General features: G+C 39.7%; 2 protein-coding genes across 2 annotated transcripts in view; one reads left to right on the top strand and one right to left on the bottom strand.

The window, feature by feature from the left end:
* rasgrp4 (RAS guanyl releasing protein 4) overlaps positions 1-17,403 on the top strand; it is a 22,843-nt gene extending 5,440 nt beyond the window's left edge. The window contains exons 2-17 of the mRNA XM_023286938.3: positions 857-1,032; positions 2,369-2,480; positions 2,693-2,755; positions 2,859-2,990; positions 3,116-3,257; positions 4,615-4,788; positions 4,892-5,008; positions 6,384-6,659; positions 6,744-6,824; positions 7,087-7,191; positions 7,315-7,424; positions 7,517-7,667; positions 7,753-7,789; positions 8,602-8,733; positions 9,839-10,023; positions 10,555-17,403. Coding sequence (XP_023142706.1) covers positions 857-1,032; positions 2,369-2,480; positions 2,693-2,755; positions 2,859-2,990; positions 3,116-3,257; positions 4,615-4,788; positions 4,892-5,008; positions 6,384-6,659; positions 6,744-6,824; positions 7,087-7,191; positions 7,315-7,424; positions 7,517-7,667; positions 7,753-7,789; positions 8,602-8,733; positions 9,839-10,023; positions 10,555-10,665 — 2,104 coding nt within the window. The 3' untranslated portion in view covers positions 10,666-17,403. The remainder of the gene's footprint in view (positions 1-856; positions 1,033-2,368; positions 2,481-2,692; positions 2,756-2,858; positions 2,991-3,115; positions 3,258-4,614; positions 4,789-4,891; positions 5,009-6,383; positions 6,660-6,743; positions 6,825-7,086; positions 7,192-7,314; positions 7,425-7,516; positions 7,668-7,752; positions 7,790-8,601; positions 8,734-9,838; positions 10,024-10,554) is intronic.
* On the bottom strand, positions 12,938-25,313 carry hnrnpul1 (heterogeneous nuclear ribonucleoprotein U-like 1). Its single transcript, XM_023286928.3, has 16 exons — positions 25,166-25,313; positions 24,399-24,670; positions 23,212-23,508; positions 22,176-22,389; positions 21,929-22,002; positions 21,395-21,534; positions 20,917-21,016; positions 20,687-20,799; positions 19,343-19,609; positions 18,958-19,080; positions 18,741-18,869; positions 16,410-16,578; positions 15,371-15,634; positions 15,005-15,153; positions 14,705-14,911; positions 12,938-13,837 (listed from the first exon to the last, which is right to left on the bottom strand). Exons 2-16 carry the CDS (start codon positions 24,631-24,633, stop codon positions 13,721-13,723), a joined length of 2,598 nt encoding a protein of 865 aa, XP_023142696.2. The 5' UTR covers positions 24,634-24,670; positions 25,166-25,313; the 3' UTR covers positions 12,938-13,720.

The raw sequence follows: 25,313 nt of genomic DNA, 5'->3' as shown, positions 1-25,313 counted from the left end.
AACATTGGACTTGATCATTATTGCCAAAACATAGTAGAAAAAAATGTGGAATTCAACCAAACAGTGATCTTTTCTTCTCAGTTGGAATATTCTTGCAACCTGATGAGGTAAATCTCTCTAGCATTTCACAAAACGAAAAAATATGATGCGTTATTACGCTGACAGCATCTTAGTGTGATGTCACATTGTACTTTTTTAGCCTGACCTTCAAATTTCCTGACTGTGGTGTAACTTCTTTTTATAGCGCAAAGCTACTTAATAGACACAGCTGTGTTGCTAGTTTTTAGAACATGGGTAATTATAATTAAACACAGTAAACTTAACAACACAATGGTCTTCTCTACACTTGATGTTTCATTTAAATTACTTTAGGACGAGACAGGTTTGGGCTCCATGTTTCAAAGAGGAAAGAATGTGAGCATTTGTGAACAACTTCAACTTAAAGGTTCCTAAAATCACAGAAAAAGGCACAATGCAATAAACCTGTAGGTCTCAACATCTAAACCTGCATGCTTGACAACATACCAGTACTGAAAGAAATGCCCCACAAATTCAATTTTCCTAGCTCATATGACAAAAAATGAAAAACATCTCAGCCACTGTCTGTCTTCTCAGCACCTTACAGTAAGATTCACACAAAGCTGTTGTTGTTTGCAGATATTCTGCCTTTGCACCATGGTTCAGACAGCTGCAGAGCTATAGCGAACCTTATCAGATGTAGGGAGCAGCGTTTCCTCAGATGCTGACCTGCACTATCTCACCACATTTGCTCTACTTATTTCTAGGCTGCTTACGCTCCCCGTCTCTTTCTCGCTCTCACTCTCTATGTCTGTCTCTTTCACTTTGTTTTTCTCAGGAAGCCCAATGTGGAGAGTCCTGGTGTGCTGAAGAGCAAGAAGCTGGTCCAGCGGAGGAGGAATACATGTCCCAGTCCTCAGGACATCAGCCGGGCCCTGCAGAGCCCCAGCGCTGCTCCCAGTGCCAGCGCCGCCAGCCTGGATGAGCTCATCCAGCGCTGCCTCAACTGCTTCGGTCAGTTTCTGTCCCTGCATATCTGCACGAGCTCCCAAAGTTTGTCATGTGTCTTTACTCTTTATCACAACGAGGTTATATAAATGAGGGATGAGGGAAAGTGAAGAGGGGGGAGTCCAGGGTGAGAGACACTGACAGGGAGGGAGGCAGACAAAGGCCAGTCTCATACAATCAGGCTTTGTTCTGTTTGGCTGCAGAAGCCGGCCAGCGATTCCCATGCAGCGTTAAACTGAGCAAATCTCTCTCCTCTCGGCCTCCCTTCAGCGGACTCTTCATTAGTCACTTCATCCAAATCACAACAACATGACAGGAGGGGTTGTAGCGCACATACTGACTGTTTGTGTTTATTTTAGAAAGGAATGAAAAGTGACATCAGAAGAACTCATTTAGATACCGACTGTATCTAAAAATAATGACCTGGTTATGGGCATAATCGACAGGTTTGCTGGTGAAAGGGCAAAAAACTAATTGCCCACTGTGCGTGACAGGGACTGCTGGGTCGGTTTAAGTTGTGAAAACCACCTGTGAACAAAAATAAATGAGCTAATACACATTAAAATGTTGCCAACATGAAGTTTTATTCATTTATGTGGAAGTTAGAGGAGAAGATGGTTGTAATGAGCCTTAATTTATGATATATGCGTCTGTAAATTAATACGTTCAGGCATGTATATTACACCTTACAATGTGAATATAAATCAACTTGTATGAATTACTTAGATTTGCAGGAGTGCTTTTCAATAAAGAAATAAAACTCACATTTACATAATAAAGTTTCGATATTAAGGTTAAAACCCCACAATATTATTAATTATATGAAACGTCTAAATCAGATATTAAATTTAAGACGTTAGGTCTCAGCGACGTGACATATTGTCTGAATTTAACTGACTCATTTAAATATCAGTGAGGTAAATTTCTATTAAAGTGGGTTACATTTGTAGGAACTGCAGCAGACAGTTGCGTTAGGCGATATTGTTTTTTTTCTACATGTGGGTGTGCAGACTGACTGGAAATGCTACGTAGTTTGATTTGGTCCCACACACACACTTGGAGAGGGGTTTTCAAAATACTTATGTATGATAAAAAAGATACATTATGCATGAAGTAAATATTTATTTAGACATTTCTCTTCAAGTCATGGTTCGCTGTATCTCATATTATAGATGAAAGACAGGAAAACAAATCTCAGATCTACCGGAGTTGCATGTTTTCCTCGTTGTTTTAGAAAAATCAACACATTTACTCAAACCGCTGAATCCCCGAGAGCAGTTTCTGTCGTTTTTAAACGCATTAATCCTCCCTGTGTGACTGCTCGTCTGTGTTTTGTCTTCAGATTCAGAGGGGAAGCTTTCGAGCCCCAGAGGGTCCCAGTTGGTCCACATGACCCTGATGATGCACAGCTGGGTCGTACCATCTCAGACGTTTGCCCAGAAAGTTCTGGCTCTATATCCTCCACTGTGGATCAGTGCAGCGCTCTGGTCCCACCGGTGCACTTTCTCCCAATCACATGTTCAACTCAATTAATCAGATCAGGAAACAGGCTTGGCTTTGTTTTGCCCTGCATGTCCACAAAGCAGATTTCAAGCGTATAGCCGTGCTGGTGTTTAGTATAACAACGTGCCGTATTTGTGTTTAGATCCTTGACTCTGTCTCTCACTTATAAGGACTGTCCGTCGGATAAAAGAGGACTCAGGCGGACGCAGATCTGCCACCTTGTCAGGTGAGTAAGGACACCAGGAGAGTGTTGTGTGACGGAAGACCCGACAGAACTGGTTATCCAGCTTTATTTGCGAATAATAAACATGTTTTCTGTTGGTGGCAAGGCAGTGGATCAGCCAGTTCCCTGCAGTATTTGAGGTGGACCCCCTCCTGGAGCAGACCATGGGGGACCTGTGGGCTCTGGTCCGGTTGGACGGAGAAGAGACGCACTCGCAGCTCATCGACTCCTCCTGCTTGTGAGAGCTGTTTAGATTGGATCTTTACCCCCCGAAGGACTTGAAGTTTGCTTACGTGGCCACAACTCAAACCAGTTTTTCTTTAAATAGAATACCTGTCTATTTCTGTTGCTCTCTCTTTCCAGAAGTCCTCATGTGAACGTATCCCAGGCTCCGTCGCCCTCCGTGAAGAAGAGGAAGGTGTCCTTGATCTTCGACCACATGGAGCCGGACGAGATGGCTGAGCATCTCAGCTACCTGGAGTTCAAGAACTTCTGTAATGTTTCAGTAAGTTCACTGAAAAACTCCTCTCTGTTGTTAGTGTTTAGTTTGCTTAATGAGGCATCATCAGGTTGTTCTGACACAGATGTTGCTGCTCCAGAAACAAACCACCAATATTTACTATTATTATTATTATATAGCTGTGATAATCAGTCTGCTGATAAAAAATGTGACTCTATAACAACATTTTAAAGATAGAAGCTTACGTTACCTGACGGCCAAGTTGGAACATTAAGGGTATTCAAGTAATTTTGTTTATGTAGCACCATTTAAATACCAAAGTGCTTCTAAAAACTGACCAATAATGTCAATTAAAAACTATAAAACAATGAAATTATCACAAGAAATGAGATAAAAATCATTATATGATAAGATGCAAAGATCTGACTTACTGCATTAAACCCAGATAGAAAATTAAATTGCATCTAAACTGGAAAACCAACCAGTTAAAATTTGTAAGATTTAAGTGCTGCAAAAATTCTGACAAAATCAATCAAAAACAATATAACTATTACAAAAAATGGGATTAGAATCACTGTATAAGTTAAAAGAGTCTGAATCGGTGCAATGGACTGCAAAAAATCTGACAAATGAAGTCAATTAAAAACCATTAAACAATAAATTAATTACAAGAAATGTGAATAAAATCATTGTATGATAAGTTACCAGGGTCGAACTTAGTGCTGTAAACCCAGAATAAATCAAAATTTCATTTAAACCAGAAAACTAGCAAGTAAAATGATGTTTTCCTGGGGATTTAAACACTGGAAGTTGACAACCTGGTATCCTGCAGCAGAATTTGATTATTGAAGTACCAAATACCAAAATGCTGCAAGAATTCTGACAAATTAAATGAATTAAAAACCATAAAACAACAAAACTATTACCAAAAATGAGATCAAAACAACTGTATGATAAGATACAAGGGTCTGATTAGTGCTGTAAACCCATATATAGATTGAAATTGCATCTAAACTGGAAAACCAGCAAGTGAAATGACATTTTAAGGGGGATTTAAACACTTGAAGTTGATGACCTGAGATCCTGCTGCTTAAAAAATTCAAATTTAGGTGCATACATTACTAAGATTTAGTAATAGGTAAGAATACTTTATGGGAAAAAAGTACAGATGATCACTTTATTTATTAATATCTACATTAAGAATGTTTTGTGAGGAAGTGGCACCAAATCCATCCTTTCAGTGAAGATCCAGATGTGATGTTTCTTCCAAATGTGGAATATTGTTGCTTTTTTAGTAGAAAAGTACTCATGTTTTTAAAATATATTATCTGGCTGGTGAACAGGTTGGGTTAAATTTTGAACACAGTTTTCCCTCTTCCTTGTCTGATTTGTGATCGGCCAGTTCCTGGACTATCGCAGCTACGTGGTTCGAGGTTCGGTGAGGGATAATCCTCCTCTGGAGCGGTCGGTCATGATGTGTAACGGCGTCTCCCAGTGGGTCCAGCTGATGATCCTCAGCAGACACACGGCTCAGCAGAGAGCTCAGGTCTTCACCAAGTTCATTCACGTCGCTCAGGTAAAAAAAAAAGTAACCGAACATTACAAAAAGTGGCTGAGAGGCTGCACTTGTTTGGGTTTGTTATTTGGGAAAATGAATTACTGTGTCCTTCTCTACGTAGAAACTTCGAGCTCTGCAAAACTTTAACACTCTAATGGCAGTAACTGGGGGCCTCTGTCACAGTTCAATCTCCCGCCTCAAAGACACTTCGAACCTGCTGCCTCCTGACATCACTAAGGTATTCTGAATATTACACACAACCATGAGTCACACAAGACTGTGACCAATAAACTTTTCCCCTTTGAATCACTGTCCTTTCTGAACTATTTCTGGCTTTGGTGTCTTCACATTTAATTTTCTTTCTGTTAAGCAAGAAGGTTTGTGAGATTTAATTGCCTTCAAAAGCTGATTTTCATTTTCAACCTTAACTGTGAAACTAGCAGACATATGTATGGTATCTGTGCAGATACCAGAAACCTGTTGAACTTGTGATGTTAGCAGGGTTAATGGTGGGTTTTTTTTGGGTGGGACATCAGCTATGTGGTAAATGTGACATTTTTACCCACTTTCAGAGACAACACCTTTAACTCCCCTTCTGAGGTTTCTTTGTCATATCCTGATATGAATGCTCAGTTTTTAGCCTCATAACGAGATATGTGTCAGCACTGGCTCACCAACCTATCAAAACAAAAGAAAGAAAAGTAAAGAAATAAAGTTTAAATTCTAGGAAAGATTCCAAAGTTTCCAACGATACCAAATATGTCAGGCTGAATGTTTGTGAAATGTATTAAAAATGATGCACATTGATAAAAAATAAAAATACAGTGAATTTTGGGCCTAAATCCAAAAGTGTGTGTGTTCATGTGCAAAGCTCAGAGCTAGAACAAGATGGCAGTGTCTGGTTTAAATAAGGAAATTGTATTCATTTGATGCTAATGAATGGAAAACTACAGGGGAAAGGTGCATGTTAAGAGGTGAACTGCTTTTAAATTGGACTTATGGCAACAAAAAGAGCACTATTCAAACCTTAAAACAAATAGTCGAACATATAGTTTAATGCAGCCCATCAAAGCTACATTGAATTGAATTTGATACATACATATATATATATATATATATATATATATATGTTTAGGCAATTTCATGTTTTCCGTGAAAACTCACACTTTTATTCATGTGTTAACATAACTGCACAAGGGATTTCTAATCATCAATGAGCCTTTCAACACCATTAGCTAACACAATGTAGCATTAGAACACAGGAGTGATGGTTGCTGGAAATGTTCCTCTGTACTCCTATGGAGATATTCCATTAAAAATCAGCTGTTTCCAGCTAGAATAGTCATTTAACACACTAACAATGTCTAGACTGTATTTCTGATTTTTTGTAATGTTATCTTCATTGAAAAAAAATGCATTTCTTTCAAAAATAAGGACATTTCTAAGTGCACCCAATGTTTTGAACGGTAGCATATATATATATATATATATATGAAAGACATATAGAGTTATGTCCTGAAACCTGTGATTTCTGTGTAAAAATGTATCTCTTGTAACTGTTTACAGTCTTAAATGTTAGATTTTTTAATTGAATGACCTTTTTCCTTTTTCAGGCCCTGAGTGAAATGACTGAGCTGCTGTCCTCGCGCAGCAACTACAGCAACTACCGGCGGGTTTACAACGAGTGCAGCGGCTTCAAGGTGCCCATCCTTGGTGTCCACCTGAAGGACCTGATCTCGCTGAACGAGGCGCTGCCGGACTACATCGACGAGGAGAAGATCAACCTGAGCAAGCTGCAGCACCTGTACAGCAACATCAACGACCTGCTGGCCATCCACAGCTGCACGCCGCCGTTCGAGGCCAACAAAGACCTGCTGCATCTGCTCACGGTACGAGACCGAAACAAGAATACAGAATTGAGATGAATAGATTCCACAGAGAACATCTTAAATTATGTTCTTTTAATGCTTCAGCTCTCTCTAGATTTATACTACACCGAGGATGAGATATATGAACTTTCATACACCAAGGAGCCCAAAAACCCCAAGATCCAGGTCAGTAGAGCTGAAGTGAGCTCTGTCTCACAGCATCAGGCTTTTTGAACCTCTCTTTTCATGAGAGGATGGACATTTGTGTACTCTCTGTGGGTGTAACGTGTTCTTCAAAACAAAAGCGCAGCCTCTGACGCTGACATACATCAAAGTCGGCCACATCAAAGTGCTGTACGTTAGGGAAGTGTGTTATGTGGTGGGTGTGCTCTTTCTTCTTGTTCCTCACAGTCCTTCGTGTCTCATCACTGCATGTGTCGGTCCACAGCCTGTAGCTGCAGTTAAACCGCCGGTAGTGGCAGAGTGGGGTTCAGGGGTCACCCCCAGGCTCGACCCCGACACCATATCCAATCACGTCAAACAGATGGTGGATGTGAGTATGTGGCTTGGCAGCAACCTCATGTCTTTCACTTCCTTATTACTGGGCAGCTTAAAGCAGAAGCAAGGAACTGCTGCTCCACGGCTGAATGTGTGTTTGCTCTGTTGCCCCCTGCAGTCCGTCATGAAAAACTACGACCAGAACCAGGACGGCTACATTTCACTGGAGGACTTTGAAAAAATAGCGGCCAACTTCCCCTTTTCCTTCTGCACTCAAGAAACTGACAGGTGAGGAAGCAGCAAGGCAGGCCTCATGCAAACCTGGGAAACGTCATCGCTGTTGGAGTGAAAACTTTAACTTTGGAAACTTCTCTGCTCAGGGTGGGACAAATCAGCCGTGAGGAAATCACCTCTTACTTAATGAGGGGAATGTCGGTATGTGCCAAGCTGGGCTACAACTTCAAAGACGCACATAACTTCCACGAAACCGCGTACAAACGGCCAACGTTCTGTGACACATGTGGGGGCTTTGTGAGTATCTGTTGTGTATGTTTTTGGTTTTATATAGATGGTGAATCAAGGTATAACACAACATATCATGTCTGTCTTCTTGTAGCTGTGGGGAGTCATCAAAGGGGGCTTCCACTGCAAAGGTAAGCTCTATAATAATAATAATAATAATAATAATAATAATAATAATAATAATAATAATAATAATAATAATAATAATAATAATAATAATAATAATAATAATAACAATAACAATAACAATAACAATAATAATAATAACAATAATAGTAAAGGCCAGTTAGTTCAAACAGAACAGGAAAGCCCAGATATTCAAAAGTGAAAAAATACAGTTAAATATGGTCAAAGATTTTCAAAATAAATCAATACAACACCACCAAATACAACAAAAAAAGAACCAAAAATGCCAGCTTCAAGTAAAGGAAAACAACAAATGGAATTAAAGAAAATAGAGGTTAAAACCATAAACACAAGGCTAAAAATAATAATAGTAGCAACAATAAATAGATAAGTACATAAAGGGTAAAAGAGAATAAAAGGAACTAATGAAATGAAGTTTAAGAATCAATAAGACAATAAAAAAGATGATAAAAGCAATGATTTAATAGGAGACACTGATCACAGTCTACATAAAGTAAATCATTCAATAGTTTGATCAGAGTAAGAGTTAGTCTAATATAAGGTAAAAATAAGTTTTAGCATCATGTACCTTCTTGCATTTCTGAGAGTTTTTGTTTTAAGGTATATTATTGAGATTTCAGCTGCCATGGAGACAGCAGTAATTTGGCTGGTGACGCTCAAAGTACAACACAATTACATGTGAAAACTAAAAAGCAACAAACTACATCTGGGTCATACATTTTTTTAATTTTTAGTGAAATGTCCGTTTCAGCGTCAGTGCATCTGTTAAAGTCTGAATGTTTTCTCCTTCTCCCAGACTGTGGGATGAACTGCCACAGACACTGCAGAGACCTGGTGGGATCGGAGTGCGTAAAGAAACACAAAAACACGACTGGGTCCTGCCCGTGCACGCCTGCGCCCGACTCCAGAACCAAGGGCAGCAGCTGTAGTGCGTCCTTTCTGCATCACATACAGGCCACAAAACACATGCCATTTTTCTGCACACAGTGCCTCTGAAAAGTATTCACCCCCTTATGAAGTTTTCCCCTTTTATTGCTTTGAAAGCATGAATCACATTTGATTTAATTTGGCTTTTTTGATGATAATTTACCCCCAAAAAAGCCTCTTTCGTGTCAAAGTGAAAACAGATTTCTACAAAGTAATGTCAATTAATCAAAAATATAAATTGTAAAATAATAAATATATATATATTATATTCTCTTTCTTTAAAGTGAACAGATGCAACAAGTTGGTACTAGAAGTTGTACAGTTAGTTAAGTGGAGATCATCTGAGTGCAGTGAATGTGTCTCAGTGATTGTAGAATTAAACCTAGTCGCTGGTAAACAAGTACTCCTGGATAGAACTACACCATGAAGATAAAAACACTCCACGCAACACTATGAAAAGGTTATTTAAAGACACCTGAGTCTTTAGGGGAGTCATAGGTGTCTTGGTGGCCTCCCACGACAGTCTCTTTCTTGCTCCGTTACTCAGTTTTTGAGGACGGCCTGCTCTGGAAATATCCTTTTCATTTCTTAATAATAGATTTAACTGGACTCCAAGAGATATTCAGAAATTTTCTTTACTTATCCCATGACTTATGCTTTTTATCAACCTTTTTCTGGTTGCTTGGAGTGTTCTTTTGTCCTCAAGAGTACTGATTCATCAATGACTAGACCTTCCAGATACAGGTGTCTTTACACTACAATCATTGAGACACATTCACTGACCTCAGATAATCTTAATTTCCTAATTGTGTGGCTTTTAGCACCAGTTGTTCAGATCCGTTCGTTTTAAAGTGGGTGAATACTTTTGCCTTTTTGTTACATTTTATATTTTTGATTTATTGACTCTAGTCTGTAAAAAATCTGTTTTCACTTTGACATGAAAGAGACTTTTTTGTAACTTCTTGTCAAAAAAAAGCCTAATTAAATTGACCATGATTCAGTGTTGAAAACCAACGAAAGGAGGAAAATTTACAGGGAGGTGAACATTTTCCATAGGCACAAAACGACATGAACTCAGCACATTGACGTCTTATTTTCCCCATCAGGTTCGGAGGAGGAGACGTTCGTTTTTCCTCAAAGCAACGAGACAGAACACAACAAAAACAACATGAGCGACTCGATGCTGTCGGACCGATCGACTCAGACGGATCCTGGCGTGTGGATGCCCGAGAAGAAGGACAAACGAGGAAACCACCTCAACTCCCTCCTACATGCGTCTCCAGAGAGAAAGGTGAGACAAGAAAGACAGGGTTTCTTGACCTTTCTTGACCTTTTATCATATTCTTGTCACAAATTTTGAATATTGCAAGATCACTCCCACATATTAAGAGCTTCTGACAGTGATTCACTGAGGGACAGAAGCTAATAAATGAGGAAGCAGTCTCTAATACTCAGAACTAGAAATGTAAATTTACAACTTTAATGTACAACGTTATATTCCTGTAAATGTCAAGCATAAATTAAACCAAGAATATGATCATTTCTGTGTCCAGTTTGTCCTTTCAGTAAGCTAAAGTAGCTTCCATTAATTCTTTCTTACCACCAAAATTATTTTTTTTAATTTACATTTTTGAAGACAGAAGTGGTGGAGGGAATTTTGTTTTTGCTCATCTACAAGTTTAAGAATTGCATCTTTCTTTAAAAAGAATTCAATTTTGTTAATCAACAGACCAATTTTTAAATCCTATTCTGCAGTTAAAACATTTTGCATGAAATTCAGTTGTCTTAATGATGGATTTGTCTCTTTCTTTTGGTTTTCCAGGTGAACACTCTGCCACATAGAGCCCGTGGTTCGTCCATGCCCGTTTCCTTCTTGCAGGAGAAGATGGAGGAGCTTCATATGTACAAAGACAAAAGCCGAGAGCCGGATTGAGCTCTCACATTTCTCCCACGCTGACTAAACTTGCAGACATCACCACGTTTGTGACGAAGCCGCGTCTGACTGGTGTTGAACTGATGAGATTTTGTGGCTGTTCAGAATGTTGGCAGTTATAAATGGACTCCTTTCGTGTTTCGAGTACGGTTGTGACCTGTTTTTAATTTTATGTCAGCCTTATTAGTGTGGCTGTTAGGGCTTCGAACATCGGTTTTTCTGACTGTAATTTATGAACACCTCGTTTTGTTTTTTTAGAACACGTGCCTTGGTTCTCTGGTGCTAAGATTCTACACAGCCTCAGTCCATGTGAAGTCATTTATAACAACCTGTCATCTACATACATTTTATAAATGCAGGGTAGGAAATTAACACTAACCTCAGCAAAATTCTGGTTGATTTTAAGTTTGGCAGCTATATGGCGACTCTGTTTAAGATCTAAACGAAATTGAATTGCTATTTGTTTAGCTTTGGATTGGGTTATATATGATGATATATATACATACATACATACATACATACATACATACATACATACATACATACATACATACATACATACATACATACATACATACATACATACATATATATATATATATGCATATTTCCTTAACAAACAGTAGATATTGCTGCATCATTAAGCCCCTTTCAGACATTCAGAGTCAAAACTGCAGTTGTACAAGGTTGGACTTGGACACATGCACAGAATTTTCAGTGTTTAGGAATTGATAAGTAAACAAGAAGAGCACTCAGAGAGCGCAGTACCCCGCCAAGGCTGCTCAATGGTTGTATAATTTCCAACTGATAAGTCCCGATAAGTTCACAGTGGTCGATTTGTAGTAGGATTGCAATCATGTGCTCATCAGCAGGCAGCTGATGCCCTGCTGCTATCTCGCAACGGTCCAGAAATCTTTAACAAATCCGTGGATCCAGACTAGAAGCCACATCACTGTCAAAATCTAATCAGTTGATCCTTGGGTCACTTCTGACCTTCCCTGAAAATTTCATTCAAATCTGTTACTCCATTTTTGAGTGACGTTGCACACAGACAGACTAACAGACGGACAAGCGTACGCCGATCGTCACATAACTCCACCGCGTTCCTTGGTGGAGTAATTATTTTGACAGTTTGTTGTACATTGTTTGAGTTACGGTCCGCTGTGACTCTGTCCATCACTGTCGAAGGTACGTGTGAATGAAGCAGTGACGAACGTTAACAGAAAAATTATCCATTCTGAATGATAGAATGCCTTAATTTTACATATTCCATGTCTGAAAGGGGCTTTACTGAGCTGTCTATTCCTTTTGTTTCTCTGGTTTCTATAACACCAGATGATGGTAGATTATTTTGCACATCAGTGAGGCTCTGTCTCAGCAGCAATATTGGATTTATTGGAATTTTGCATGTAGTTATATATATGAGGAGGGCTATTTTCATCTGGTTAGTTCCTCCTGAAATGTAAATCCAAACTTCTGCTGCTACAAAATTAAGAAAACATAGACAGGTGACAGATTAAAGGAAAAACCTGAACCCTTGACCCCCACCAGTGAGGGGATGAGGTGGTTCTGAGAAGCTGTTGGTATCAATGAATCTTAGCAGGAAGAATCGGTTTCAAATCAGGACCAATCATTCAGAGTGGTCACCTTGGGATGGACCCTTCCAGGGTGACTGTGCCCACATCGATAGGCCAAGAGGGGTCACCAAATGGTTTGACAAGTATAAAGATTTAAATTACCAGATTTTGGACCTCTACAACCATCGAAACACCAATGGAGTGAATATCTTTTGGAAAAATGCTCGTTCGTCCCTCTAGAAGAGTCCCAGACACTTGGAGAATCAATACCAAGACATAATGAAGCTGTTCTAGCAGCCCAACACCTTGTCAAGAAACTTCATGGGTTTTTCCTTTCATTTCTCACCTATTTGTGTATTAATATTACCCAGCCCTTGTTTTTTTTTTTAGAGTAACAAAAGGAAGTTGTCAAATCCAGTCCATCAGGCAAAATGTTTTTTTTCCTGCCCTCACATGTTTTGACTTTCAAATTTGTCCAAAAAGTTATTCAAGGTTCAGCAGGACTGCACTGGAACAATACTTACGGTCCAAAATTTGGCATTTTATTTCAAGCTAAATGCTTTATTTCTTGTGTCCTTTTTCCATGATTTCGGTTTTGTTGAAGAACAAGAAAAATACACCAACAAAGACAAGTCATAAAGCATGTGTTGTGCTTGAATTCACCCACTGCTAGAAGAAATGATCACATGAACATCTACAGGCGTATACAACTGCGTTTATTGTATAAAGACAAGAAGACAGCTTGCGTAACTGGTCAAAATCAGATTTTCATTTTCAGGTAGAAAAAAATGGGTTTGACTGAAGGCTTTAAACTACTGGACTCAATGAACAGCAATCACAAAGGGATGGGGAAAAAACTGCACATACAACTACTCAACAAGAGTGGCAAAATATTATTCGTAATTAAAGACTGGATCAAATACTACAGTATCAACACCTATAAAAATGTTCCATAATGTTTGGATTCATTTGCAATAACTAAAACGTGCTCACTCGATAACTGAAAAGTAAACGGCAAGACAGAGGAAACGGGGCATGAAGTTAAAAAGCATGCATTTTGTTCTTAAGCTTCTCAAAGCAAGCAAAATTATTCAGGCTTTGCTGTACTTTTCCTGTCATTTTTTTCACACTACGCATCCTAGAAATATACAATTACCTCTTCAATCTGTAGGAAATGTGGAGTGCAGACATCCACATTCAATGCATAATCGATAACATTCATTAAATGTCTTGATACCTATCATCTACCACCTCACGGTCACTGCTTAGAGTAAGACTTAATTCAGTAAAAATAATGAAAAGACATCAATTTGTATACAATTTATGTGTACATTGGTGAGGAATGAAGGCTACTGTGTTAAACCAGACAGAGAATGTTATGGTCAGTGACTCAATGTGGGACTGTACAAAAGTAATTTGCTGCAGAGGTCAGAGGTGTTCAGGACAAAGGTGGATGCAGGTAGAGATGCAGGGCGAAGCTACTGGGAACCAGAAGACGAGCCTTGGCTGCCCTGTCCAGGGTAGCCGCCATACTGGCTGTAATACTGGTTCCACTGGTTCTGGTTCTGGTAGTACTGCTGCCACTGCTGAGCGTACTGGAGGCAAAAACAGAAACAGCAGTTAGAGAATGTTTACATTCAGCTTAGTTCTTCTATTCTGCACCCGTGTCTATCTTGTGTTAAACTGAACATTTAATGTATGCAGGCTGCATGCAGAGCAACTGCTGCATCAGAATTCTTCCTCTACAATCAATGAAACTGGCTACACCAGCTGTGAGCAGCATGTAAGCAGGAGCTATCCACTCTGCACTTGCAAATATAGACCAGGATTTTATTTATAGTTCAACATGAGACGTGCAGTTTTTTATAACACAGAAATGGGACCTACAGCATCTACAGTTTCTGATCAAATTACCGCTATCCAGGAAATTATTTCTTTGTATCAAACATGGCTTCAACTTCGGAGTCAAAATCACCCCATCTGCATTTATTTGCAAGTCCCAGGTGACGGTTGATTAGTAACTTGATCTGTAACAGAGTCTACTGTGGTCTGTAGATGTTAAATTACCCATATTACACAAAGTCTTTACAATACTTCACAGTGCTTTGCTCTGACACAACATTCCCAAATTGAAAGGAGCAACCTTATTAAACATGCTGCGCATACAGAATACAAAGTGGAGAGCTGTGCAGGTGTGTGAAAGCACATTGCAGACGTTTGGATTCATTTCTATTCTACAGTAAAGACTCCACAGCAATCTATTACTACTACAATGAATTCAGGACAACGGTAGTCACTGTGTTGCCTTTCTCTGCTGTCTGCCCCATATTTTTTACTGGCAAATTCCCCACTCTTACTGCCCTGTATATGTATGCTGTGGTCTGTGTGATGTTAGTGTCATCTTTTTTTTACTTAAAATGTGTGTAAAAGGAGGTGCAGTTATTCCATCGCTGTTCACCTACCTGCTGATATTGCTGGTTGTAGCTCTGTTGTTGCTGCTGCTGCTGCTGTTGTTGCTGTGGCTGTTGCTGGTGGTGGTTGTACGTCTGTGCAGTGGCAGGTGTCTGGCTGTAGCTCTGGCTGTAGCTCTGGCTGTATCCTGGATACTGACTGTAGTTGCTGTAGTAGTTCTGGTTGTAGCTGCCCTGGCTGTACCCTTGGCTGTAGCCCTGGTGGCGAAGGAGAACATTCATGCACTGTTAGTTTTTTTTCCTCAAATTTTTAATTACTCAGACTTTAGATATGAAGGTCATGTTAAGCACCTGGTTGTATCCTCCCTTGTTGTAAGGGGATGGACGATTGTAGCTTCCCCCTGATTGCTGGCTGCGGTTGTATCCACCACGTGTATCAGAGCCTCCGTCACGGTAGCTGTTGCCCCACCGATTCTGGTTATAGCTGCCACGGTTGTAACCTGCAAAATAAACCAAAATGATGTCCCAAGATCAGTCTGCATGCCTTTACCGAATGATGACATGTTAGCTGCAGTTTGAGCGCCTTATGTACAAGAGCAAAGGATATCTTTGTTGCTGAACCATGGCCTCAATTTCTGAAAGATCCTTAGATACTGATCTTTCGGGAAAAAGATTTGTGACCTGAATCTACCAAATATAATATAGTTTGAGTCTCACCTCCTCTGTATCCGCTGCCACCATCTCCACTGCGGTTCTGGTAGCCACCGCGGGAACCATCACGGTTGTCATACCGCTGGAAGCTACCGCCGCCGCGGCCACGGAACCCACCCTGCCTGTTGTCAAAGCGTTTCTCAGGGGGCGGGCCAGCCTTGCGGCCTTCCTCATTGTACTGCTTCATCAGCTTTTCAGCCTCTTCGGACTGCAGCTCAATGAACGTCACCGCCTCCAGGAAGTCGCAAGCCTCGGGGAGAGTAAAGTTGGCTTGTAGAGGGACAAAGGTGACCACAGGTGAAGGAGGACGAGAGAGAGACAACCCATCCAGCAAGAGTCGGATGGAGAGGCAGAGGAAGAGAGAGAAAGAAGAGGGGTGGGGGGTTTGTAGTGAAGACCAGAGCAGCCACACCACCAGAAGACAAAATGAACAATAATTACTATTATACAGGGGCAGTGTAAATCAGAGAAACTAAGAGCAGATAATGAAAGCAGATGGCAGGGTAAAGGGAACAAACATTACCTCCAGGGGAACTTGGAGGAAACATTTGTTTAAGCAGACACAGGAGAGGGAGGAGACTTCAGTAGAGGTGGGGAGGGGGACAAAAAGGAAAACTAAAAGGTTGGTGAGAAGAGGAAACAGCACTGCAAACCAAGGACAGCTGATGTAATGGTGTTACGAATTAACTTCCAACAACATGGGCATGTGACTGCTTGTAAGTTTGCCATTTGGAAACATCCTTTTCATGGAAGCCAGTTGTGCAATATTAGCCCGACTATTATGTGACCTAAAAAAGGCCAATATCTCAGTTTGCAGTGCATCAGAAGTAAGCTGAATGGCAAAGTGGCAGATAGAGGGCAAAAAAATAAGAATCAAAGTCACATGGACTGTTTAAAAAAATGTCCAGGTCTGATATCTGGCCAAAGGCTATGATGGGGGAAGGGGGGGAGGGGGCATCTTCCAAGTTTGATTTTAGAGACAACACATAGAAAAAGTAAAAAGTAGATCTGGTGTTTTATTTGTTGTTTTCCACAGCATTCCTACCTTTCATTTCTAAAACAGCATGATCGGGCACATCCTTCCCCTGCTCATTGGTTTGCTTTAATGTTCGTTCTTTTAAATCCTCGTCCGTGGGACAAATTACAATAGCCTTGCGTTGAAAACCTTCAAAAGGACGCATTTTTCGTCTCCTTGCTGATCCATATACATTTGTCTAGCAATGGTGACAAGAAAGAAGTAGAAGCTTGTTTGTTATTGTTTACTTGTAATGGCTTTCCACTGGAAGGAAGCTGGAACCCTGCAATAATGAAGTGAGAGAGGTTTGGCTTGGATGTCAGTCTACGTTTTTACTCAGGTACTAGTGGCCTCTCGTCACTCCACAGACTTACCTCACAGCCTGTGCATTCAGGTACCCGGTGACTGCTGATGGATGTTAGTTACGAACAGAGGGACCCCACAACTATTTAAACTGACTGCACTGTCCATTTGCTCAATTACCTTACAGCACTAAGATGTACAAGTTTAACAGATTGTTGAGTAGTTACTTATTCAGTGTCATCATGCGGTGACAGTGTGTTGTATGTGAATGTATTTTAAGAAGGGTTATTACTGCATTCTGTTGAAAACAATGTGATTATGTAGGATGATCTAAATCGAGAATCTTTATGCCCCAAATGCTGTTATAATGACTAAAAGTGTGATGACTGCAAAATGTTCTTAACTTGCTGTATTACAGTTACAACATAGCATTAATCAATATTCATTCAACGGATTACTTCTGGGTTCTTGCATATTAAATAAAGAAATACAGTGAAGGAAATTGCCATAAAATACAAATTACAATTGATAAAGAGATGCATGATTCCTACTGGTTACATGGTTAATTAGCAAAGTGTTAGATATTCTACATGTTGCCATTCAACACTCAAATTAGTCACTCCAGGATTTGTCATTAAAGGAAATTATGACAACTGGGAAGATCAAAAATGTTGCAGTCTCCTCCCAACACAATCTACGCATGCAACAATGTATGATCACATTTTGCTGTCATTTGCTAAACTTAGCTGCACCATAAATCACTCCTTTTCATATTGTAAGAACTATTCATATTCTGTGATGCACGACACAAAGTAGGCCAATGGTTCATTTTTAGGAAAGTGTAATCAAAATGTAGCTTCATAACAAATCCTTAATTAGACTCATTTACGGCTTACATTCAAACTGCCAGAGTACACTTTAGAATAAGGTTTGCATCAATTCATGTCATGTTACTCAGAGGATTCACTGCCACCAGTAGTTAGAGACACAAAAACAAAGCAGCTCTGAGCATCACCTCCAATCATATAATCTATGCAACTCAAGTGTTTCTTCACTAACCAATCAAAGCTAACACAATCAAGACAACATTATTGCCATTAGTGTTTCATTAAATGCAGTTCTATAGTACTGTCAAAGTCAGTGTTCAACTTAACAAGGAAATCAATTCTTAGAAGATTTTAACAGTATCCTGTTTAGTTTAACATCTTGAATGCATACCAAAAGTAAAACTAATTTGTTACATTCATTACCATCTAATAAACAGCCACACAGCAACGTTTAATTTTAAGAGGAAACACTCTTTCTAAACCATCCAATTAGCGGTTTAACTTTCTTTTCTCATCAACTGATCACCTACACTGAAAACGACTTGGTATTCTGATGGGTCCCCCATACTTACCTCGACTTACCGTATCTTCATACGAACTCTATTTCCATTCCAGACAACAACAGACAGATATAACCTACCTGCACATACTCACAGCATCCACAGAAAAGCCAAGGTCCACCATCAGACCCACCTACCTTTTTTCACATTTGCTGAACACAAGGACCTGAAAATCTAAAAGCCGTTAGTCACTACTTACCTTCAGGGTCAATTTATTAAAAAACACACTCAAAAGTTCCATGTATCTCACTTAAAAATAGCTTTTAAAAAGCCATCAACTCTGTCTTATTAAATTAGCAACAGAAGGTGTTTTTCTTACTCACCAGTCAGAGCTTACTTGTTTCTCAACATCTTTACATAGTCATGGTTTACTTGTACATTGTTGAAATTCACAAGACAAACAATACTGTATTATGACAAGAAATAGCAAGTGCAAATATACTGAGGGATGAAAACATGACATATTCTGTCACTTATGAGAGCCATTAATCATTTTCTTTTACAAAGCATGACAAGCAAGTGACAAGAGGGTGATCAATGCTTCTTCTACTCTATAATACAGAGACCCCCTGAAAGATAAATAAATAGTCCATTAGAGAGAGAGTGATCATCAGGGCACATTGACTGACTGTGGTGAGTATTAGAGCAGTATGTAAGTGGAGGGGCAGTACCTGATCCAGGATGTAGTTACGTCTCTTGCGGGCGGCGATCTCAATCAGCCTGTTCAGACACTGGGTGGCCTGCTGTATCAGAACATCCCAGCGCCCAGCGTAGTTCTTCTGGCGACGCAGACCCATCACCTGCACAACAGATAGTCCAATTTCACAAATATGTAAAAACATTTAAGAGTGCTCGTTTCATTTGTTTTTTTCGGTGGTGAAAACGAACCTTCATCTTGTCCATGATTGCATTTGTGCCCAGGATGTTATACTTCTTGTCAGGGTTAGTCTCTGCGTGCTTTATGGCCCAGGTGGTCTTTCCGCAAGCAGGGAGGCCAACCATCATCAGGATCTAACACAAGTGAACGAAGAAATTGGGTTAAATGTTTTGGGTTAATGTATTTCATCTCTTTAAATTAATGTAAATATATGAACTATGAGCATGAAACTTCTAATTTTCTGTTGAATGTTGTATAAAAATGAAACAAAACACAAAGTGTCAGGAAGATAAATATCTTATCTAGACTGTGTATCTGACTTTTTCCTCCCAATCACAACTCATTTTTATGAGCAAAAACATTACATACTGTACAATAATCTCAGCCCTGCCCTACCTCGCAATCAGATTTGCTGGCAGGTCCCTTTGTGCCTCTGATCTTGTCCTCCATTCTGAGATTGTGGATGTAGGTGTATCCCTCTGGTGGGGGGAAGTAAGGCTCCCGCTTCTGTCCAAAGTTGAACTCAACGGCGCAATTCTTCACCAGGACGTGAGGAAACAGGGCACGGCCTGCCAACGCCTCCTTGGTGGTGCGGAAAGCCACACCAAGAAACACTCCATTCTTAGAATAGCCCACCTCCACCTCATCACCACTGTCAAAGTCCTGAAATTATGGTCACAAGGCAAAAAAGGATCATTAGCTTTGTTTTTCCAGCACAACTGATCAAAAATTATGAGCTATTATCATTAATTATGCAATAAAACAGCAAAAAAATGGTACTTAATCAAATGCATGTTCATTCCAATTGACTATATTGTATTATCTTGATAAGATGCTATACAATGGTCCCTCGCCGTATCGCGGTTCACTTTTCATGGTGTCACTGTATCACAGATTTTTAAATTGCATTTGGTATTGCGGATATCTCGCTATATCGTGGGATTCTGCAGTATATAAGTATTATTATGTTTAATAGTGTGGCAAGCTGCGTTGCAGAACGATGCTGGAGAAAGGATGTCTGCCTTCGGTTCTGTAACCGGCACGTGTTTATTTTGACATACATAAAGAGCACAAATAGAGAAAATGTGGCAGGAAGTCATCAAACACACTACACTTCACACTCACGGTCCTGACAACAGAACACTTAACCAAACTAACTAGGCTAACTAAAACGCAAAAACACAATAAACCACAAGCACTAATAACACTGTAACACTAACATAAACCAAAATAATGACATTTAAACCCCCAACACCCCAAACTCCCATGGTGCATTGCAGCACAACAGTTCAGTCATCGCGACCGGCTCTCCGATTGCTACATTATTTTAATTATTTTTGCAGTAAAATAAGCATTTTCTAGCCTAAGGAAATGAAAACAATATAAAAAAATATACAAAAAATAATAATTAAAACATATTCAAAGAATATTTACTCCAAGTAAAATGCATAGCATACAGCGCTGGGCGCTGATTGGCTCAGTGACCGTAGCATCAGTCTCCTTCATCTCCCATGTGTAGCAGCATTCAGCATCTCACCTTGTCCATTTCACATAGATGTCTGATCACTATGCATAGTGTTGCTCTGCACTGTTGTACGGTATGTGGAGAGGGTTTCTAATACATATAAATAACAAAATCAACATGGTCGCTACTTTGCAGATTTTTTTGTTCTCAAACGTAACCCCCGTGATAGACAAGGGACCACTGTACACAACAAAGTAAATGTTAGTGTTACTTACAATGTAACAGCCGATGACGTCATTTTCACCAAACTTCTCACCATAATCAGCAAACTTGCAGTCAACGGATTTTTTTCCTGTTCCTCCGAATCCAAAGGAAAAGGGCTCCTCACCTAATACATGACAAAATAAAATGCACGGTTTCAAACAAGACCGCAGCTCCCTGCTACAGCAAATATTGATTTGTGTCGACCATCATCTTGATTTTTTGCAACAGATGCTCTTCTCACCAAGCTGAGTGCTGCAGTGGTTCAGTGACCATCCAATTCTGACCACATGGGGATCTGGTTCACTGCTAGGCAGGTGCTTCACTGGAATTTCTTCATTGATCTGAAGAATGGGAGAAAAAAGACTTTAAACAAGCTGTATAAAGGTTTTAGGAAACATTTATTGGTGTACAAAAGGATCAGCTAATAAAGGCTAATGAACAAAGGACTGGGATGATAATGTAAGTTGCAGTACTTATATTTAAAGACAATGTATGTAATGAACAGAGCAAAGTTTCTCATTTATCAAATCAAAAATTATAAATACATAAAACCTCTCATGCATCAGTGACAAATTTGTCATGTAGACAGAATACGTTCATTTACAATATATTAGTCTACTACCAGACCTCAAGCTCTTTCAGAACCAGCGTGAAGCAAACATCTGTCCAATTTGAAAACTACTTCGACATTATAGAAAGACTCATTTTCTGTATTTTACCTTCATCTCGTAACACACACGGCCCTGGGTGACACCATGTGTAGCTCGTGCTCCAGCCCACAGGTAAGCAAAGCCTTCGATGGTCAGTGGATAACCACTGTAGCGATCCCGGGACACTTTGAAGTGCAAATCACAATTGTCTGAAAAGAAGAAAAAAAAATTTTTTTAAACCTATTTAGTGGCATATAATGCTATATCATACTTTGCACTTAAATCATGTCGTGATACATTGAAAATGTACCAACACACATGGCAGAGAAACATCTAGATGTATGTAGTGGAGATGTTTGCTAAATTTAGGTTGAAGTTGAAAAAAAATCTGACAGTCGTGGAAACATTTCTATTGTAATATATGCATGTAATAACTCAGCTGGAATGCTAAGAACTGAACTCACTTAAATACAGAAGCTTTGAAAATAAAACCCGGCCGGCTCACAGCCAGAAGGCCTCCAGCTGGGACAGCAGCTCCTCACAGCTGTGACTACATTTTTATCTTTTTACTTGGGCAGAGATCCACTTTATCCTCTTACTTACATGTATCAATTGTAACAAGAGTGTCATCTATGTTCTCTTCCTCATCTTCAGCAGGGGGCTGTGGAGTTCGGGATCTGTACAATATCAGCAGAGTATCAAGTTAACATCCCTTACTGTCACTTTAATCAAAAAGTTAATCACAACAATATACTCACTTGATCTACTGTTCAAGTGCACAGTTAGTGTGTGGATTTAGAACAAAAGCTAGAAGTCTAATGTAAAATATCAGAATTTACAATCAGTTTACCTCTTATCCTCACGGTGCTCATAGTAGCCGTAGCTTCTGTTCTCCTCATATGGTCTTTTGCGGCCGTAGTGTCCACCTCTCTCACCTTCCACTTTGACTTGCTCAGCCTGACCTGCAGCTTCTTGCCCTTGCTGCTGTTCTGCCCCGTGACTATCCTCCCGTCTGTCTCCAATAGCCTCAGATTCATCCTCCACTTTGACTTCCACTTTGACTTCTAAAACGATACATGAACAAATATAACCACAAGCACAGCTTAAGTACATCTGGAACATATGTATATGTGCAATATTTTTATTTCCATTTAGAGAAATTTAAACTATGTATGTTTTTCGTTTATTTTTTATTTTTCTGCTATTATTTAAATGATTGCATTATCCCCTTTGCTGCTCTAAAAACGAAAACTTCCCCAGTGTGATATTAACAAAGGCGTATCGTATCATTTGTAAACAATGATCACCCAACTGCATGCAAAACAAATAAACCGGGCAAGTTCTTTAAAATTATCTTTGAAGTGCTACACGTGACAGCAGTGGGATTTAGTTCAGTTGTACATGTTTTTACTGTGAGTAATGTAGTCCGAATTTCAAAAAGTTCCTGCAATTGTTAATATGCTTTACTAACGACAAGAAGAAATGTTGTCTTCTGGCTTTAAACAATCTCATTTAGGAGAAATGTGCAGCCACAGAGCAGAACAAACTGCACACCAACTACAACTTGCTCTTTGAGGTGACACTGCTAATCATTGAGTCCCCGTGCCACCCTTGAATTTGCAGAATATGTGTCAGCAGTAAGTAAAACTTTGCTGCGTCTGCAAAGTTCTTCTCCTCTCAGCCTTTATCTGTATGAAATACATTCCCATCAAATCACGAACAATCTTTTGTAACAGCATTTAAAAACTCTAAATGACATTAGAGTTTTTAAGTCAATAAATTGTCCCAACAGTCAGAAACACGGTCCACACAGTATACTTCATTCTACATGTTTATATGAAAAAATGCTATGTAATGATAATGTTATAAAACTGTTGTAATATAACCTTGTCTGTTGTCAGGCTTCTCCTCCACCTCCACCTCCACCCTCTGCACAGGCTTGGTTTCTTCCTCGGGCATAATTTCGGACTTCTGTATATCCACATCAGCTGTGAAGTCAGGCATGCTGTGTCCCGAGTCTGAAGCTGGTTGACTTTGGTAAGGCTCGCCCTCTGCTTCCTCCGCTTCTTCGGCCTCCTCTTCCTCGTAGTAACCACCTGAGTCTCGGCCCTCGTCTTCCTCTTGAGGGGCATCACCTTCACCGTCATCACCATCATCTTCATCTCCGTAGTCCTCAGCTTCTTCTGCACACATAAAAGGGGTTTCAAAACGGTAGGTGCTTCGTTTAGCATGTCATAACTGTAAAATAGAAACTCAATACGCTCTTCAAAAACTTGCATAATTTTAACTTTCTTCTCTATATTTTCCCCCATGCAAGTGCACTTTGATCTCTTAGAACTATGGCTGAAGAATAAAAACTGCAATTTGATCAGTAAATCAAGAATTTACAATGTATATTATAATGTTATGCAACAGGTCTCATGCAGGTGTAAACTCTCCGGTAAATGGTTTTACAACTTCTTGTGTGTTACTGAGTCACGTGTGAAATCTCCTACATAATGAACTTTAAATTGAAGCATGATTTTAGAAAATACATTGCATTTAGACAGCCTCCCTATACTGCATAGCCCAACAGTAAAAATAAAAACACTTTGGAGGGGCAGTTTTTTAGTTTTTCAAAGATGGGAGTCAGAAGCCTAGGAAAGTATGTATCCAGTTTAATCCATAAAAGTATGTAGACAAGAATTTCAAAAGTTTACAAGTGGCTGCAACCCACAATTATTTTCTAACGTAATCAATTAGTTTGTTTCTATTAAAAAGTCTGTAAATGGTGATAAATGTTGCTCATGGTTTCCCGATGTTTTGTTTTTTTCCACAACCTAAAGATAACCATTTAACTCATAGAAAAGTAAAAAAAACAAAAAAACAAAAAACATTTAAAATTAAGAAGTTGAATCTAAGAACAGCCTTTTTCTTAATAAATTACTCAAATAGTTGGTAAATCGTTTAAGAGTTAATAATTGATTAACCCTTGCACCTCTAGTCTAAAGACAATGAGCTCAATAGGTTACAGGTCACATCATATAATGTATATCAATGTCTGCACAAAATATCTATGTAAACATGGCTTTACCTTGTTGCTCTTGGGCATCGTCTCCACCTTCGTTTTCCTCGTTGTCTTGGTAGTCGTCGTCGCCGTATTCATCCTCCTGCTCCCCCTGCTCCGAGGTATCAGCCTGAGCCTCAGCCTCCATAGCGGCTTTGAGCCTCTCCACCAGGTCCGCCTTCAGGCCTCTGGTGTCCAGGCCGCGGCGCTGGAGCTCCTCCTTTAACTCGTTGACTTTCAGTTTTTTCACGTCAACACTCATGGTGTTTCTGTTTGTTTTTGTTTGTTGCCTTTGTTTGCTAGCAAGACAGAAGAAACAGAAAATGCTCAGGCACCGCTTACAACGCTGCAAGTAACTTTCAAATCGATATCTGTTGCGCGGCAGAGTCTCAGTCAAACGGGCTCCATGAACTGTTTAGCTAAGCTAGCAGCGCTGGACGAATACTGCAACGTTATATCTTGCTACACTACAGATTTAAAAGCCATTCAACTCTGAAATTATACTGGCGTTTATCTTTACAACTGTTTGCAATACAGATCTAACACTAAACTGTGTGTTATGGTTGTTATTTACCTCCAACTGTGGCTGCGGTGCTAACGCTAGTAACCTTCTTAGCCTGTCGTTAGCTAACGCTCCGACAAGTATGCAGGGTAAGTAACTTAAACTCAGAGAATATACAAGTAACGAGCGTTACTCTGTTCATGCATGCTAGTTCTACAGTCAGTGCATCCTGTATTTAGTTCATAACAGCGCAATGAAGCAAAATATGACTAAAAACAAAGTTGAGGCCTACCTCCTTCACGGGAGTTGCGCGGGTAAGTCGTAGTAGTCGGTTGAGAGAGTCGCTACTGCCCCCTTCTGGCGCAACCTAGACCGAAACCTAAAACCGGACGTTAACAAAATTAAACACACGCAAGGGGGATGTTTCCTGCTTCAACTAC

This window comes from Amphiprion ocellaris, chromosome 7 (genome assembly GCF_022539595.1).
Source record: "Amphiprion ocellaris isolate individual 3 ecotype Okinawa chromosome 7, ASM2253959v1, whole genome shotgun sequence".
NCBI lineage: Eukaryota > Metazoa > Chordata > Actinopteri > Pomacentridae > Amphiprion > Amphiprion ocellaris.
Note: the sequence above shows the minus strand (reverse complement) of the source record. Positions and strands in the feature narration are given on the sequence as shown.